Source organism: Stereum hirsutum (genome assembly GCF_000264905.1).
Source record: "Stereum hirsutum FP-91666 SS1 unplaced genomic scaffold STEHIscaffold_6, whole genome shotgun sequence".
Classification (NCBI taxonomy): Eukaryota; Fungi; Basidiomycota; class Agaricomycetes; order Russulales; family Stereaceae; genus Stereum; species Stereum hirsutum.
The window spans coordinates 1,413,799-1,429,977 of record NW_006763136.1 but is presented as its reverse complement, the minus strand read 5'-3'; the positions used below and the strand labels follow the sequence as shown (position 1 = coordinate 1,429,977).

General features: G+C 51.0%; 4 protein-coding genes across 4 annotated transcripts; 2 read left to right on the top strand and 2 right to left on the bottom strand.

The window, feature by feature from the left end:
* Positions 1-784: 784 nt before the first annotated feature.
* On the bottom strand, positions 785-2,708 carry STEHIDRAFT_130790 (polygalacturonase; the record flags this gene model as incomplete). The annotated part of the gene is made up of 14 exons (XM_007303600.1): positions 785-823; positions 868-1,061; positions 1,130-1,188; positions 1,250-1,299; positions 1,356-1,453; positions 1,508-1,570; positions 1,623-1,760; positions 1,820-1,913; positions 2,015-2,067; positions 2,151-2,183; positions 2,243-2,278; positions 2,338-2,364; positions 2,419-2,466; positions 2,531-2,708. The coding sequence occupies 14 exons, from the start codon at positions 2,706-2,708 to the stop codon at positions 785-787; spliced, it is 1,110 nt and encodes a 369-aa protein (XP_007303662.1).
* Positions 2,709-3,945: 1,237 nt separating this feature from the next.
* STEHIDRAFT_168165 (uncharacterized protein) lies at positions 3,946-10,166 on the top strand. Its single transcript, XM_007303599.1, has 26 exons — positions 3,946-4,042; positions 4,097-4,498; positions 4,549-4,717; positions 4,773-4,793; positions 4,851-4,882; positions 4,944-5,981; positions 6,044-6,200; positions 6,264-6,767; positions 6,859-7,110; positions 7,193-7,221; positions 7,276-7,285; positions 7,347-7,671; positions 7,734-7,782; positions 7,846-8,006; positions 8,103-8,238; positions 8,291-8,721; positions 8,781-8,934; positions 8,992-9,033; positions 9,092-9,138; positions 9,200-9,258; positions 9,312-9,321; positions 9,382-9,510; positions 9,571-9,618; positions 9,681-9,775; positions 9,835-9,881; positions 9,940-10,166. The coding sequence occupies exons 2-26, from the start codon at positions 4,107-4,109 to the stop codon at positions 10,037-10,039; spliced, it is 4,437 nt and encodes a 1,478-aa protein (XP_007303661.1). The 5' UTR covers positions 3,946-4,042; positions 4,097-4,106; the 3' UTR covers positions 10,040-10,166.
* Positions 10,167-10,370: 204 nt separating this feature from the next.
* On the top strand, positions 10,371-11,947 carry STEHIDRAFT_96496 (vacuolar protein sorting-associated protein 26). Its single transcript, XM_007303598.1, has 7 exons — positions 10,371-10,653; positions 10,741-10,813; positions 10,879-11,035; positions 11,116-11,280; positions 11,354-11,529; positions 11,602-11,771; positions 11,855-11,947. The coding sequence occupies exons 1-7, from the start codon at positions 10,507-10,509 to the stop codon at positions 11,858-11,860; spliced, it is 894 nt and encodes a 297-aa protein (XP_007303660.1). The 5' UTR covers positions 10,371-10,506; the 3' UTR covers positions 11,861-11,947.
* Positions 11,948-11,986: 39 nt separating this feature from the next.
* STEHIDRAFT_146795 (uncharacterized protein) lies at positions 11,987-15,990 on the bottom strand. Its single transcript, XM_007303597.1, has 5 exons — positions 15,461-15,990; positions 15,123-15,256; positions 14,888-15,067; positions 14,450-14,828; positions 11,987-14,389 (listed from the first exon to the last, which is right to left on the bottom strand). The coding sequence occupies exons 1-5, from the start codon at positions 15,601-15,603 to the stop codon at positions 12,421-12,423; spliced, it is 2,805 nt and encodes a 934-aa protein (XP_007303659.1). The 5' UTR covers positions 15,604-15,990; the 3' UTR covers positions 11,987-12,420.
* Between the last annotated feature and the right edge of the window lie 189 nt (positions 15,991-16,179).

Below are 16,179 nucleotides of genomic sequence, written 5' to 3'. Positions count from 1 at the left end.
GCGCTCCACAAATTACAACGCTAGAAGTTCTCTCAGAAGGAAGTTGATCGCGGAAAGGGGCAGATCGCTGTAGAAGGAAACTACAGGTTACGGTAATAGCCTCCTACTGTTTTACTCAACAGCTTTCTTCAAGCTGCAGGCTCACAGTAGGCTTGATGAGGCTTGCGGAGGTATTCGTTGAAAATGATGACGATATTGTGGCACTAGACTTGTGACCCTTCCTTCGGTTGGGCCACACAACGTTCCACTGTATGTGTCACTTGTATCCACCGAGAGCTCAATTTTCACATCACCTTACGGAGAAAATACTTGCAAGCATACACTACGACTCTTCTCAGTCCTATATAGGGATGCACTGGGAGCCTCCGACCCGCCGCGCCACACGGTACACCTCGATTCATTCATACTTACCGGATTGGGACGCGTCTCGATCCTCCAGTGTGGCGGAACCAGTAATTTCTTCCTGCTCAGTTGAACGTCGGTGGAGGATTGATAGGGGAGGTGGACAGGATGAAGCAGTATAAATCAATTCAGAAGGCTGTAGAATGTAGAGGAAGTTTTTTGTTTGTTTGTACTATTTGCGCAGTGTGCTCCTGCCATCCATGTCCGCGTGAGCCTCGATGGCTCTGTTTCCTTGTTTCGTGTAGCGCTCTCAGCCTCGTTGGCCACATAATTTGTATGGAAATTTGTTGCTAACATCCTCCAGTATATCACACGCAAGAGCTATAAAATCAACCAGTGAACCGAGCGAAACAGAAACGAAAGGAGAGTTCAACTCGGACGCTCAGAAACTGCCACCGGTGATCTGTGAGAGAACCCAGAGCTATTAGGTTCAATCGGTATGCAGATAGTCAAAATAAATCGTACCGAAGCATCATCGGCAGAAACGGAGTTTCCTTCACCGCCAGTGACCGTGAGCTCGCTGAAGTCCCAAGTACCACTGCAAGCGCCACAGTCAACCACTAAACCGTGAGCGGAGCTTTCAACTGAGACAGAGGTCTTGCTACCCGTGAAGTTGATGTCGCTGATTGGTGCACCAGTCCCTGGAGTGCCAGAATCATCTATTTATGCAATAAAATCAGAAAAAGAGACATAAATATACAGCGAAACGGAGGAAAAGCAGACGTACCCTCCGGGTATGTTTGAGAAATTAACATCCCAAATTTCGTCGCTCCAGAGATTGTGTTGCTAGATATCCAAGCATGGAAGTCAGGAACGGGATACAGTTTGAGTTGCGTAGTTTTTATACCCGGAGTAGGTCACATCCGAAACAGATGCGTCCGTGGCATCGGCGTCCACCTAACAAAGGTAAGCCTTTCATGACGCTCTCGAGTCATCTTGTGTAAGTAACTTGCCTTGATTCTCATTCCGTACATGCTGTTCGTGACCGTGTTTCCACTGATGGTGACCCCAGAAACCGTCTTGTCAGACGCGATGCTTCCGATTGAGATACCTGGTTGACCGTGAGGAATAGACACACAAGTGGATGTAATTGAACGTTACTGACCATGCCCGTTGGAGCACACGTTGTTGGAGAACGTGATGCTCGACCCGGAGTTGATAGCGACACCTAAAACTTATATCAATAAATGGGGATATTTCTATTAATTGAAACTCCCCACAATCGTCCTGATTCTTGACCGTTGAGCCTGTGATCGTCAAGTCAGAGGCCGAGACGTCGAAGCCGTCTGTGTTATGACCGAGTGCTCCCGAGTCCCCTGCAGAGTTATCGACGGTGACAGACGATATAGTGCTCTTGGCTAAAGCGAAAGGGAAAGCTATTAGTCACTTACACTGCGATTTTGCGGATGGGACGAACCTGTGGTGCCTACGCTTATGGCCTGAGCGGGACTGTTCAATATCTCAAAGTTTTCAAACGTGCCAGAGCCTTTGATTTTGAAGAATGGATGAGGCTGGGAACCATGAGCAAAAGATATCAGCAAGAATGACCTCGAAGTCAAAGTTTATGGGAGGCCGGGAGATGCCGGTCCAAGAATGAAAGGTCGACCCATACCTTTGCCTTGCCGCCGTTCGTGCCTTCGCCATCCCAATACAACGGGCCGTTACCTAGAGGATAACAATGTTCAGATTGAGGATAGGGACACGTTCGTCAGCGTGAGTGCAGAGTGGAGGAAAAGTCCGGGACTTACCGTCGAAGGTGTGCCCGCCGCCGTTGAAACTGACTAGAAGACAACAACAGCATGACCAAAATGCTTCAAAAAGTTGATAGAAGGGAGCTTACCATCATCGGTCTGAAGAGTGAAAAGTGGTCCCTCGGCTTACGAGGCCCCAGACATTTAAGCATGCGCACCGGTCTTATCCAGCTGATGGACTTACAAGTAGTCGAAGCGAAAGTCACGTCGCCTGCATCCAAAGATCAGTATACTTCCAAATTAAACAACACAGCAAACAATTTACCCGTCATGGTAACTGTCGCGCCAGAGGCTGCCTCAATCGTCACAGTACCTGAGAATGATTCAGCGCAGATCAGCCTCCTTATAGCACTCTGGCAACAGATGAAAATGCCTACTTCCGCCTGGGACAGTGAATGCTGCGATGACGACGTCTGAACAGTCGCTCAACTCAGCAGCACTGGAGACACTGTTCACAGTGCAAGTGGCCCTCTTGGCGGTGCCGGTGCGAGAGGGAACGGCAACAGCGGTGCCAGCGAGCGCAAACACAGACAACAAGGTAGCTGTAGAGATCATGACGTCGACTGAGAGATTGGTCTGAACAAGCTCGAGCGCGTCTTGACGCGTTTTATACACGACGGGAGGACACGAGCGGCCCGTGCGGATGTCACCACTACATCAGCCAAAGCACCCGGTGTGTTGTGGAACAATTCCGGCACATGAAGGAAGGAAGGTAGAAGTCATACCACCAACGGATGTTATAAGGTTGTGTGCTATAGCTATTCAGGTGCAAGAACACCATGAGTCCGGTTTTGAGTCCGCCTAGACATAGGATCTACACCAGGGTAGATAAAAATATAATACTGTACGCGAGAAGCGCAAGTACTTACTCAACAGTACTAATGGTACTGCCTTGCAGTCGAAAATAGTCCGCGTCCTAATAATACACCCATTTATACCTTACATGATGTAATTCAAAATGAAAATGTTCACATGAGACGCCTCTCATGGGCAACGTTCGGGTTATCATCAGGACACGGAAGAACAGATGTCTACCGCCATGAGGAAGGTGATTCTCGAGCTTGATGGCTGACCTACGGCGAAGAGCAGATGAATGAATTAAAACAACCCACCGTACCGTTCTAAGCCATAGCCAACTTGCGAGTATTTCCCGAGAGTGGTCAACGTAGCGAGACAACTCTCAAAGACTAGCTAACCTAGGAGGAGGTGCTCACAGGAAAGCCTGCCAGGGGCGGGCCGCCGGAGCAGGAGAGCGTCCACGTAGTATTCTTCGCTGTCACTCGCGGTAAAGCCTATGAGAAAGAGAGTCGTGGACTCCTTTGGGATGCCTGGTCCTGTGCAGAACTGACCAATACGGAAAAGAACAGCCACGATATTTTACGGCGGGTTGGTGCTAGGGGCCCAACGGTGAGAAAGCACCATCCTGTTGGTCGGATGAATGACCATGCTTGTTACACGGAAAGCGCCCAGCACAATTAAGAATGTTGAACCTAGCACAAAAATGGACCTGGAACTCTCCGATGATGGAAGAGGTTTAACCAGTACTTACTTGGAGGTTGAGTGGAGGTCCAAGAATGGCACAGTTCGGAAACGCTTTGTGTGGCCAACTCTCTGGACCCATCCACGTGAAAATAGACGGTTCCGCAAATAACCGGGACGCGTTCAGCGTCTACAAGTGCCACTTTGAAACGATTAGCACGATGGAATTGCAGCGCTCTGTGCAGGGCTAAATCTTCCCTATACTTTTCCCTTGCAAAAGTCAACAAGCGAAGAACCTGTTGCAGCGACGTGTCCAAGAGTTACGACAGACCACAATTATTTCTAGACCTCGTATCACTGACTTTGTCAAACCGCTGCTGCTCACTGGAAGTGTTCCTGCTTTGGAATACGTTGAGTGGTCACTCTTCCTGCGCGAGTGCATTCATGAACTCATATTTCAACAGAAAATCTCGTATGCGATTGCTCGGGCTGCCTATCACGAATTCAAGGCGGTCTTTGCTCTCTTGTTTGGACCTTCATTCCTCATTTCCATTCCAGGCCGCGATGTCATCTATTCGACGACTTCATCAGCTTCAGGCAGCCCTATCTCCAATATCTCCAGAGTCCATAGGCCAACTGAAGCTTGGCGATATTACTTATGATGTTCCAGAAAGCCTTCATGCGGCACGGCTTCCCCGAATCTCAGCTAGCGAAGAGCATCAGTCGGTGCCGCTGGATGTCCACGATACCATGACACTGGATAATCTGCATTTTATGCTGCAGAAATATATTTTAGGACAGGACGTATTTCTGATATCTCAGCCCGGAGGGCCATATGCAAGGAGATTGGCCATGACCTTTTGCAGGTTTGGTCTAGTTTGTTTTTCAGTGTCGTTTATGTTGACGTCCTATTCAGGCTCGTCAATTCAGAATACGAATATATCGCCCTGCACAGGGACGTCAGCGAGACGGAGCTCAAGCAAGGAAGAGAAATCCGCCAGGGTGGTAACTTGGTCTATGTTGACAGCGCCGCAGTGAGAGCTGTCAAGACCGGCAGGATATTGATCATCGAAGGCATAGAGAAGGTGGGCCTGGGGTACGCTGATTATTAAGATGATGTAACTCATCTTAACATGTCAGGCTGAACGAGGTATTATGCCTGTAGGTTCATGAACTTGTCTTTGGCTCTGCTCCTCGCTGACGGGAGCTGTGGTGCAGCTACTGAACAATCTTTTAGAGAATAGAGAGATGTGAGTTAACTCGTTTATTCCCTGGTTTTCGCGGCTCATCAGTTCAATTACTGCCTCGTAGGAATTTAGATGACGGTACACATATCCTTCACCCTCACCGATTCGCCCTCCTCGATCAAGATACTGCCCAATCAGGCTCCTCTTCACGCAAGGTCTTCGTTCCGGCACATAAATCATTCCGTGTAATCGCCATTGCGGCACCGGTCCCTCCCTACTCTGGATATCCCTTGGACCCACCATTCCGAAGCCGTTTTCAAGCTAGATTCGTAGATCCCGTCGGCGCACTAATGTCCCTAACACGCTCCAACTCAGAGCTTTCTTCGAAGACCAGAATCGTGGACAGCAACGCCAGTCAGAATCTAATGGACAGGCTTCGCGAGCTTGTACTCTCTACCCAGTATGCCTCAGAGTCACGACATGCCATAGATTCTGTGGCAGGGTCAGCTCTTCCTGCATTCCCTCAGACTGCCTTGGCCAAGTTAGAACGCATCCTTGCATGTTTTCCTGTCCCCGATGGCGCGGCATTGAACCAGGCAGAATTGGGGAGGCTCATGCTCATACTGAATCCTGGGCTCCTTTCCGCACCATGGAGGGCTTGGGCAATGCTCAGCGAGCGATGCGAGGTCATGGGACTTGGTCCTCTGCATCCGGACGCCACACGAGAATCAGCGGGTACAGGTCTCTTAGGATATAAGGTCATTGGTATCGAACGAATAGATACAGATACCGCTCAGATCACATTCGCCGCACCCAGTGGACATTTGTGCCATCATCGCATCCCGTGCGGTCCGAACCCTTTGAAACCTTTCCCCGAAGTATCCTCCAAATCTACCGACTCTGGATCCATTGCTACGCCTCGTGTGGTCGGTCTACTGACTGCCTTCCTCCAAGCCCATGCACTCGGCTACGACATCTCATATGTGCCACCTGCCATGCCAGGCTCAACTGCTTCGTGCTCAACAAGCACACTAGTTCGGCTATTCGGGGAGTGCCTTGGGTATGAAAGAGACGTCGTGAATTTGTGGAAGGAAGTTGGTGGACGGGAGCTTTTAATGAGGCGAATCGTGGAAGATGGTGGCGCGACCCGATGGGAGCCAAGGTATGTTTTATACGTTGCTGATCACTCTCTGGTTTTCCTTAATTTTATGTTCTGGTCCATAGCTCTCTCATTGATGGAGCCTTGAAGGGCAACCTCGTACATCTAGCCGGCCTAGACGTCATTGGGCTGACCGCCGGCTCCCTAGCTCGGTTGATGCAAGACAGAGAATGTGAATTATGGGAAGACAAACGCATTGTAGCCCACGCTTCTGAGGAAGAAGTACGCCTTTTCCCTTCTCATCATGCCCGAGATTCAGCCCATTAATGAAAACTTCTTTGGTAGGTTGCTTCTGGTGAATTGCGCGTGGCACACCCTTCGTTCCGTGTGATCGCCACAGCATCTCAATCAGTGCCTCTCAGGGACTGGCTCACGCACGAGCACTCAAACATGTTCTTCCCAATCCCAGCAATCCCCATGCCTCACACCGAGGAATCTGCCCTCCTCCTCGCAACCGGTTGTCCATCCCATGTCGTCGACACCATGATGCTGTTCGCCGAAAAATACCGTGCGAGCATGCTCGAAGGCGCAAACAAAGAAGGTGGAGGTAGCCGAGGGGACGAAGCGGTGTTAAAGAAGAGAAGGCTGGGAACGAGAGGATTGATTAGGATGGCTAAGTGGGTGGCGTTGCTTGGTCTGGGAAGGGGTGTAGACGTGCGGCCCGTCCCTGTCGACGGCCTACACGAGATGATCTGCAGGTCGTTGCTCGCCGAGTTTCTACCGCCCACGGAACGGATGAACCTCGATATTATGCTGGAGGAGTGTGGCGTTGTGAAGACTGCACCTGTCGTGCGTTCTTCTTTCGTTTCGCCTCCCTTCTCATAGCACTAGATATTCAGTGAATGTGGCTAAAATATCTCTTTCATTTGGCCGAGTCTAGTTCAATCCGTCGCCCATCTCTCAGGAAGAGGGTCTTTTGTTTCCTGCACCCAGCTATTCCGCCAAAGGAGATCGAGGCGCACAAGACATTCTCATTCCACGGTTTGCAAAGCAAGATGATCCCGAGGGCGCGAGGAGCTTTGTGCCACACATGGACCATTTTTACGACAACAGTCTACAGACAGCGTCAATGAAGGACCTCGCAATAGATTTCGAGGTGCTGGGAGAGCACTTGGTCCTGTTGGGGAATCAGGCATGTCTTGTTTCGTCCTACCTAGGGCGATATAGTTCGTGCCATGAGTTAATGATGAGTTTTTTTTTTCCTTCTTTGACAGGGTGTTGGCAAGAATAAAATTATCGACAGGTAAACTAGCATCGCCCGACCTTTTCATTCGTATTATTGATACTATTCCTCCAGGCTCTGCCAAGTAATCTAGCCTTCGGTGTTGTCGGTGGGTGACATCACTGACCAAAATCTCATCTATCTAGCTCCTCAAACGTCCGCGAGAATATATACAACTTCATCGCGACACTACCGTCACCCAGCTCATGTTCCAAACCTCGCTTGAGAACGGATTGATTAAACACACCGACTCGCCGCTTCTGCGCGCCATCACACTTGGCCGCGTCATAGTCATCGATGAGGCGGACAAGGCCCCTGAGCACGTCGTCGCCATTTTCAGAAGTTTGGCTGGGCAAGGAGAGTTGTCGTTGAACGATGGACGAAGGGTGAAGAGGACGAAAGAGAAGGGGGGTGATTTGGTGGTGCATAAGAATTTTAGGATGATTTTGTTGGCGAATAGACCTGGATATCGTGCGTCTTTTGCGGGAATTTGACCCTATCATTTACTTATGGTCATTGCGCTGTTTTTTCAGCTTTCTTAGGCAATCACTTCCTCCAGGTCCTCGGCGATAATTTCAGTTGGTGCATTAAACTATCTACTGCCAGTAGCCAATCTACAAATTAATTTATTCACTCTGAATGTAGCCATTCCGTGTCAAACCCAGACCTTGAATCAGAACGACGGCTACTCTCGCAGCTCGCGCCTGAACTAGACGAGGATCTGATTCGAAGACTTGTCGGCGCCTTCGACGACCTTAGGAAAGGATATGTGGATGGATCTCTCACTTATCCATACTCTCTGCGTGGTACGTCCCTTCTTACTTACTATGCTAGCATACCGAGCATAGGAGAGTCGCTTACGGTCATTCCACACGCTTCAATCAAATCATGGCACCACGCAGAACTGATGGCTATCGTGCGCCACATGCGTGCATATCCGACCGACACCCTCGACCATGCCCTTCGCAATGTCTTTGATTTCGACGTCTACAGGCCTGAGGCTATCGACAAGCTCGCCAAAATCCTCGAACATCATGGGTATGCATATTTGCTCGCACTGCGCTCAAAGATCTGACCGTCAGTGCCACAGCCTGCAAGTTCAACATCTCGGCCTCGAAGCAGCTCGCGAAGCCTCCAAGAAGAAAGTCCTCGACCTCAAATTCGAACCCAAAGGCGACACCTCACTCGACAAACCCAAATTCGGCAAAGAAGACCCGGCAAACAAACCTCACACAGGCGGCAACACCTGGGCTGGCGGGACCGGCGGACGCGATACGGCTGGTCTGGGCGGTCGTGGGGGTTACATGCGTCTGTTCAAGGGGCACGATATAAATCAGGTATCTGACGAGCTGAAGAAGGACGTGTCGAAGGAGGCGCAGAAACAGGCTAGGGAGATGGCGAGAGAAGAGTTGAAGAGGAGGTTGGAGGAGTTGAATTTGACGGCATATGAGGCGAAGGGTTACGCGGCGCTTTTAGGGCCTGTGCAAGCGCATGTGGCACAATTGCATGATTTGTTAGAGAGTCAGTCATATTTCTTCGTTTCTTCGTATGAATATTTGATTGACTTTACTGGCAAATAGATTTGGCAGCGAAGGAGGAAGAAAGAGTGTGGATCAAGCGACAGACTGATGGAGAGCTGGATGATAGTAGGTTGACGGAAGGATTAACCGGGGAGGCTACGGTCTACAAGAGGAGAGGAATGGCTAAACCTGAGCTTGGGAGGCCGCAGATCAAGTAAGACCTGCTCCCTGCATTCATCAGTGACGATACTCAACAACCAACTGCTTGTAGGCCCAAGCGGATCCGTTTCCTATTCGATGTCAGCGGATCTATGTGAGTTTCCAAAAGTTTTATGACCCATCATCTCTTGTACTGACGGTCGGCGTGGCAGGTATCGCTTTCAGTATGATGGCCGGCTCCAGCGCAGTCTCGAGACCGGTAGGACTTATTCGTCGCTTCGTTGGCTCTCATCCTTTGTTTAAAATTTGTTCTCTGTTAGCGGTCATGATTATGGAGAGTTTCGATCGTCTTTCGAGGAAGGACAAGTACGTTTGGGACGTAAGTCATTTTCTATATTTTATCGTCCCTGCTATAGCTAACGTATCTTGTAGATATACGGTCATGTGAGTCCTAGGGGCATACAATTATTTCATCGTGCGCACTCACACTCATACATTTCTCAGTCTGGAGACTCTCCGGATATACCGCTGGTGAAGATGACGGATCCAGTCTCTGAAGTCGCGGACCGATGGAAGGTCGTAGAGAAGATGAATCTGACGACACAATATGCTTTCTCTGGGGACTTCACAGGCAAGCTGCTCATTGACCATCATCTGCTGGCTATCGCTAATACACCCTACCTGTCTGTAGTCGAAGCGCTGGAGAAGGCAGTGACAGAAGTGTCCAAGTTCGATGGAGGTATGTCCTAGCCACTCTGACTTTAGTATTGAGTTTTTCCGCTCATCTGCGCCACCAATCAGACGACCATTTCGTGATCGCTATCACGGACGCGAACTTCGCTCGCTATGGAATCTCAGCTGACGACTTGCAAAGAGTCATGACCCGCCAGCCTAAGGTCCGTATATATCGTTGTACAATAAGGGCCGACCATATCTCATGTAGCCTCTTCTTTAGGTCAAGACCGCTTTGATCTGCATTGGTGAGGGTGCAGAAGTCGCTTGGTATGTGCTCCCTATTGTTGATGACATGAGCAAGAATCTCACGTTCAAGTTCCTGCAGGATACCAAAGCGTCTACCAGGAAAAGGTTTCAGAGTGGATAATACAGCCGATATACCGAACGTGTTGAGGAGTATTCTGTCCACCATGGTAGACGGATAAAGGGTGGCCACCGACTTGGTGGCAACAGCCTGAGTGGGCAATGGGTTGTTGGCAGTGAGTTGTGTGGCTCCGTGGATTTGAAGGATTGTACTATAGGGATCTCATGTATTTATCTATGTAACAAAATTCTGGATAGTACCACATACTTTCAGTCTTACTTCATAATAAACATTGAAGTGAAAGGTCTTGGGGGCCCGCGGAGAGGCGGTGAAGCGTGTGTAGATGAACTTGAAGTGGAACCGATCGGCCGACGCCGAGGCGGGGCGCATCCCCGCCTCGCAGCCAAGCTTGACCGCTTTCTTGAATCATTCGACCTCAACGCAATCCGCGTCGGTCTCTCCCCTCCGGTCATACCTACCGTACCCCTACCTGTAACCCAGATTCATCCTTCTGTAGTCCGAACGGACTGTATATTCAAGACACTTTGTCCCGATTAGCAACATTAAGGCGGCAGACGATTCGCGAACATGGCAACATACTTCTTCGCCTCGCCGGTAGACGTGGACGTCAAGCTGGAGGATGAAGATGCACGGAAGAAGGTCGACATCAAGGGAGAGAAGGAGCGTATAATATCGTGTCCGGTGTACTATGATGGAGAATCTATAGCAGGCCAGGTACGTATACCTCAACTGCAGCATCCCGAGGACATTGCTCACGTTCGGCTTCATGTTCATCCGTTTCTGGACTATCCATCCACGCAGGTGACTGTACGTGTACGAGATGGAAAGCGGATGACCCATGACGGTATCAAAGTCGAGTTTGTGGGGAATATTGGTGCGTGGAGAATATGTTTCAATTGAGGCTGTGGTCCTTACACCATGACGCCCCACATCGCTCAGAGCTCTTCTACGACCGAGGACACCATCATGAATTCCTGTCTTTATCACAAGAACTCGCGGCGCCTGGGGAAATGCGACAGGCACAGACTTTCGACTTTCTGTTTAAGAACGTGGAGAAGCAATACGAGAGCTATCAGGGTATCAACGTTAAGCTGCGGTACGTCGTCTTCGCTGCGGGGGCGAATCGTGAACGAACCCTAAAGATACTCGTATATTGTGTTGTGGCGTTACACCTAGGTATTTCATCCGAGTGACAATATCACGAAGAATGGCAGACGTGAACAAGGAGAAGGACCTCTGGGTGCACTCGTTCCGTATGCCACCAGACAGCAATAACTCGATCAGAATGGAGGTCGGCATCGAGGACTGTCTACACATCGAGTTCGAGTACAATAAGTCCAAGTACGTCTCCTCCCACTTCGGGCTCATGTTGTCGTTGAAGTGGCATGGAAGCTCATTTCTGCACTTCCGGCAGGTACCATCTGAAAGATGTCATCGTGGGCAAGATTTACTTCCTCCTCGTCCGCATAAAGATCAAACATATGGAACTGTCAATCATCCGACGCGAGACGACGGGTTCACCACCAAATCAATATAACGAGAGCGAGACCATCACCAAGTTCGAAATCATGGACGGTGCTCCTGTACGAGGTGCGCCCCAATCACCTCCTTCACTTGCTGCGGCCTGATACTGATGCTATGTTCATGACGATGCGACGACAGGAGAGACGATCCCAATTCGGTTGTTCCTGGGCGGGTTCGACCTAACGCCTACGTTCCGGGACGTGAACAAGAAATTCAGCACGCGCTATTACCTCAACCTCGTCCTCATCGACGAGGAGAACCGGCGGTACTTCAAGCAACAGGAGATCACCGTCTTCAGGATACCAGAGGTGCGCGCTCTCACCCGACCTTCCGTATTCCCCCTACGCTGCTTCGCTGCGCTGTCTGACGATGTGCGTCTCGGTCTCAATAGAATTGATACGATTCACCTTGCTAGCAATGGATTCTCTTGGATACGACGTCTGTGCTTCGGACCGTACTGTACTTCTTCATGCCTATCTTATTCGGTTCATATGCACTCTGAGTGTCCACGATCTCGGCCAGAACTTGAACGGAGCAAGGCGAAGACTAGGTACACCTATATCAGAGCACTACGCGACTACAGGCAGGCTACAATACAGGGTCCGCTGGCCCCGTCGGGGGCCCAGTATAGTATGGTATATATGGCATAGTTGTGGATCAGAGGAGTGGAACAAGGTGAGCACAGCGGATAGTACGGACAGTGGAGCACAGACGGGTCAGAAATTGAACGAATCGCCGTATGGACAAATCAGTACAGTCGAGAAATGTCCGTGGTAAGCGCGGTTCAAATAGCCCTAATGGAAGAACGAAAATATAAAGGGGGCTAACGGTAGCTCGAAGAATAAAGAGAACAAGAATAAGCAGAAAGAAAGAACGAAGGCGAAGTAAAAGAGCACGAATTGGAAACGGATAAAACAAGAACGCGACCCTGGCGCCAATATCACCTCACTTCAGAATCTATGGAATAATCGCGCTCGCCCTCACCGACCTTCCCAACCAACTCCTCCTCACCATCTCCCTATCCTCATCTCCCAACACCTCCGAGTCCTTCCTCTGAAGTCTCGCTGTGCCTGCGCCCGATCCCGTCGTTGCGCTCCTCTTTCTCGAACCCACACCTACACCCGTTCCACCCTCCGCACCTGCATTCAGAGAATACTGGCTGTCGAATGGGAATTCGCCTCTGGCACTCATCGACCCCGTGCTAGTCGGAGATGGCGTCTCCACCTCCGCCGCGATACTCCCTCTCGAGAATATCGTATTTGTCGGCGTAGGAGTTTTCCGTCTAGGTACCTGACCGACACTCACGCCCCTCACCATCGTCACCGTCGGCCTTCCACCGATCCCCGCACTACTCCTCGTACCACGGCTCGCACTGCTTCCTCGGCTACCGCCCTTCTCGACGGCATTAGCGGTGGTTGCCTCCGTCTCGTGGGGCATGCTAGGGTTCGAGAGCCATTCGATGTCGAGGGTGTTGGTGTGAGAGCTCTTGCTGGAGCGGGTCAAGACGCTCTGTTGCGGCGGCGAAACTGAGGATCCCATTGGTGGGACTGAGAGCGGCGAGGAGCCTGGCTTTACGAAGCCTACAGCTGACGAAGGCATGTACACACCTCGAGCAGCTAAGGCTTCTGCACTGAGAGGCGTTCGCGTCGGTGCAGACTTCGACACGCGATATCGGTTGACGTCGATCGGCGTGCGCCCACTTTGACCGCTCGTGACGGACTGCACGTCCGAAGGCGAGAGCGGCACGGCTACGGTGGCCCACTGACCCGACGCCCTAATACTGTCACGGTTGCCTGCAGCTCGCGCACCGTTGGCCACCTGAGACCAATTGACGTGTTCGGAAGACAGAGCGATAGAGCTTCGACGGTTATCCCGAGGATCGAAATCTGCAGCCCCGTCGTTTTGGCGTCCCCATTCTTCTTCATTCGTACTGAAGACGGACGGTGAGTCCGGAGGTGGAGATACCGTCTGCGTCGTCCCGGGGCCGGGTCTGGGTCCAGGCGAGAGCATCGAGTCTCTTAGTGCAGGCGGTGGCTTTCTCCTCGCAGATCCTCCTCTCGAAACTCGACTGGTCCCACTATTAGTCGTACTCCCACTCTTCTGCCTCGCTAACAACTCTTCCGAAGCCTCAGAATCATCCGCCACAGCACCCAACACCATCGACCCACGATATTTCCCAGTAATCCTCGGCGGCAGGCCAGAGAACCTATTCGACAACGACCGCACGATCTCGCCAGAATCGGACGCAAGACTGCTAGCGGAGAAGACTCGTTCGCGTGGTCTCATGGTAGAGGTGATGATAGGTACGTCTCCGGATCCGAAGGAGGTTTGCTGCTTGTAATGCGTATGCCAAATGGCCGTAGAGTCTCGCAGTTTCATTCCCGACGAAGGATCGGGAGAGGAAGTCCCGAGCTTGCTGTCTACGACGGTACCTGTGTAAGTACTGGATAACGGTCCTGTAGACTTCGGGCCTGAAGGTTTTGACGGATTTGCGAAGAAGGGAGATTTGCCGGTATTGATGCTGGTGGATGCGAGGAGCGTCTGAGGAGAGGGGAAGGTGTCTGACATCCGCATAACGAGTGTCGGTGGCCGGTTGACGCCTTGGTAAATGGTGACGCGTTCGCCGTAACGACTTATGGTCAACGGAGATAGGCGCGGTCGAGTCGGTGAAGGTCGCTTGGGACTGTTGCTGAATAGGTACTGGGGGGTAGAAGGGGAGGCCGCTCTTGGGAGATTATTGAGGCGACGTGTTGAGGGGGGTGTTACTGAGAAACGAGAGACGGGACGTTGGTTCGATCCGTTAGCATAGGACATGGGGCGCTGGGGGCGTGGCGAGCCGATGGTCAATTGACGAATGGAACGTCTCTTGTTTCTGTTAGCAGGGAATTCGGCATCCAGGATCAAGAAGTCTTCGAGTGTGTCCGTTCTGAAGTCACATCATGTCAGCGCTCAAATTCGACGCAACTCTCGGTTTGAATGCACATACCCTTTGGCAACTCCAATGACAAGGCATGCTCTCCCGAGCAGCCTAAGTAGTCTCCTCGTAAAGAACAACCCAAAGCTACCATCAGAGACAAAGCCAAGGACGGTCTCCACACCTCCCAACGCCACCCCAGCAGCAATCCAACCCGTCCCTCTAAACAAATATCGTCTGTCCGATCCAGAGACACCTTCAAGTTCCATTGACCGTTGCCCGATGAGAGCCCTGGCAAGGCGTGTCATAGCGAGGAAAAATGTGACGGCTTGATAAACGACGAGGAGGGCGAGCGAAGTGCTGTTGATGAACGTCCGGGCGAAGATGACCTTATCATCGTTCGTCCCGACCGCAGGTGTCGCTGGTGCTCCATTGGCGAATTGGACGAGCTCTAAGTCATGAGTGTCGGTCAGAAAAGAGAAAAGGATGCTTCTGGGTCGGAACACGCACGGTAGGTATTGCCAACAAACGAGCCAACTTCGTTCGTGGCGATGATGATGGGGATGACGACCAGTGCGAATAATTTGGCAAGCATAGTGAACCGCTGGGGCAGTTCGGGAAAGAAATTGACACGTTTATAAAGATAGAGAAACGCGGTGTAGAAGAATAGGGGCAAGAAGGACATGGCCCCTAGATATTTGTGTCACGTCAGCTCATGAACATCTGCAGAGAAGAAGGAACGCACCGATGGCGAGATCGAAAGCCCGGAAAGAATTGAAATTGGATGGGGAAGTGAAGAAAGAGAGATTGTGGGCAAGGACATCGAATAGGGCGAGAAGAAAGTAAGAGAGGCCATCGGCGACAAGAAGGAACCGTTTTCTGCCAAGTACACCAGCATCAGTACAATTTCCCATTCAAAAGCACTGCCAGAATATAATCCACAAGAGATACTATCTTCCTGGCCATGGTAACGATGCCTTGACATAGGTCAACGCTTGTATCATAACACCTTCTTTTCTCCGGCCACCCAAAGTCCTTCCCATCTCCCACACACATAGAAGACCAAAGAGATGTAGGACTTGCCTGCCTTGCCCTCTCCCGGCGAACATCAACCCTGCAGCAAATACCAACTCCAGGGCAGGCGGAATCAAGAGAAGCTTAGTGTCGAGCAGAGAGAGGTCTATACAGCGGAGGATTGAAACCGGAGAGAGACAGACGGCGGACATTTACTGAAGACCAGAAGTTGTACAGCAAGAAATCGAGTTACAGGGCATCGCAAAGACTGGGTCCTGCCAGTGATGGTAGCCTTGGGGTGAAAAGGCGAAGTTTAAGAGGGCAAGTCGATGAAAGAAAGACTAGGAAAGAATGGACGGCAGACTCGCTGCACGACGTCGACGAGCAAAAGACTCAACCCTCAGAAAGAAGAAAGCAGACGAAGACGAAGTCGTGGGCAATTCAGGACCTGGTAACGATGTTGTCACCCGTACGGCCGGTTGCCGTTCTTGACGACCCATAACCTTGGCTCTCTTTTCTCATCATCAGAAGATTCAAACACGAGATATCACTTTTCGAGATAATAAGGCGAAAAGATGGATGATGCAAGTTGAAGGAGAGGCAGTTTGACACTCACAATATTCGGCGCAGCTCCAGGAAATTAAGTCGGCAGGAAGTCGGCAGGATGAATGAACAATTCGCTCGGCTCCGTTACCACGCCAGAGTATCGGCCACGAATGCCCCTGTGGCGGTGGCCCATCGCCATTGCACCAATAGTTTCAACTTCGTTTCACCTTTCACAGACAGAC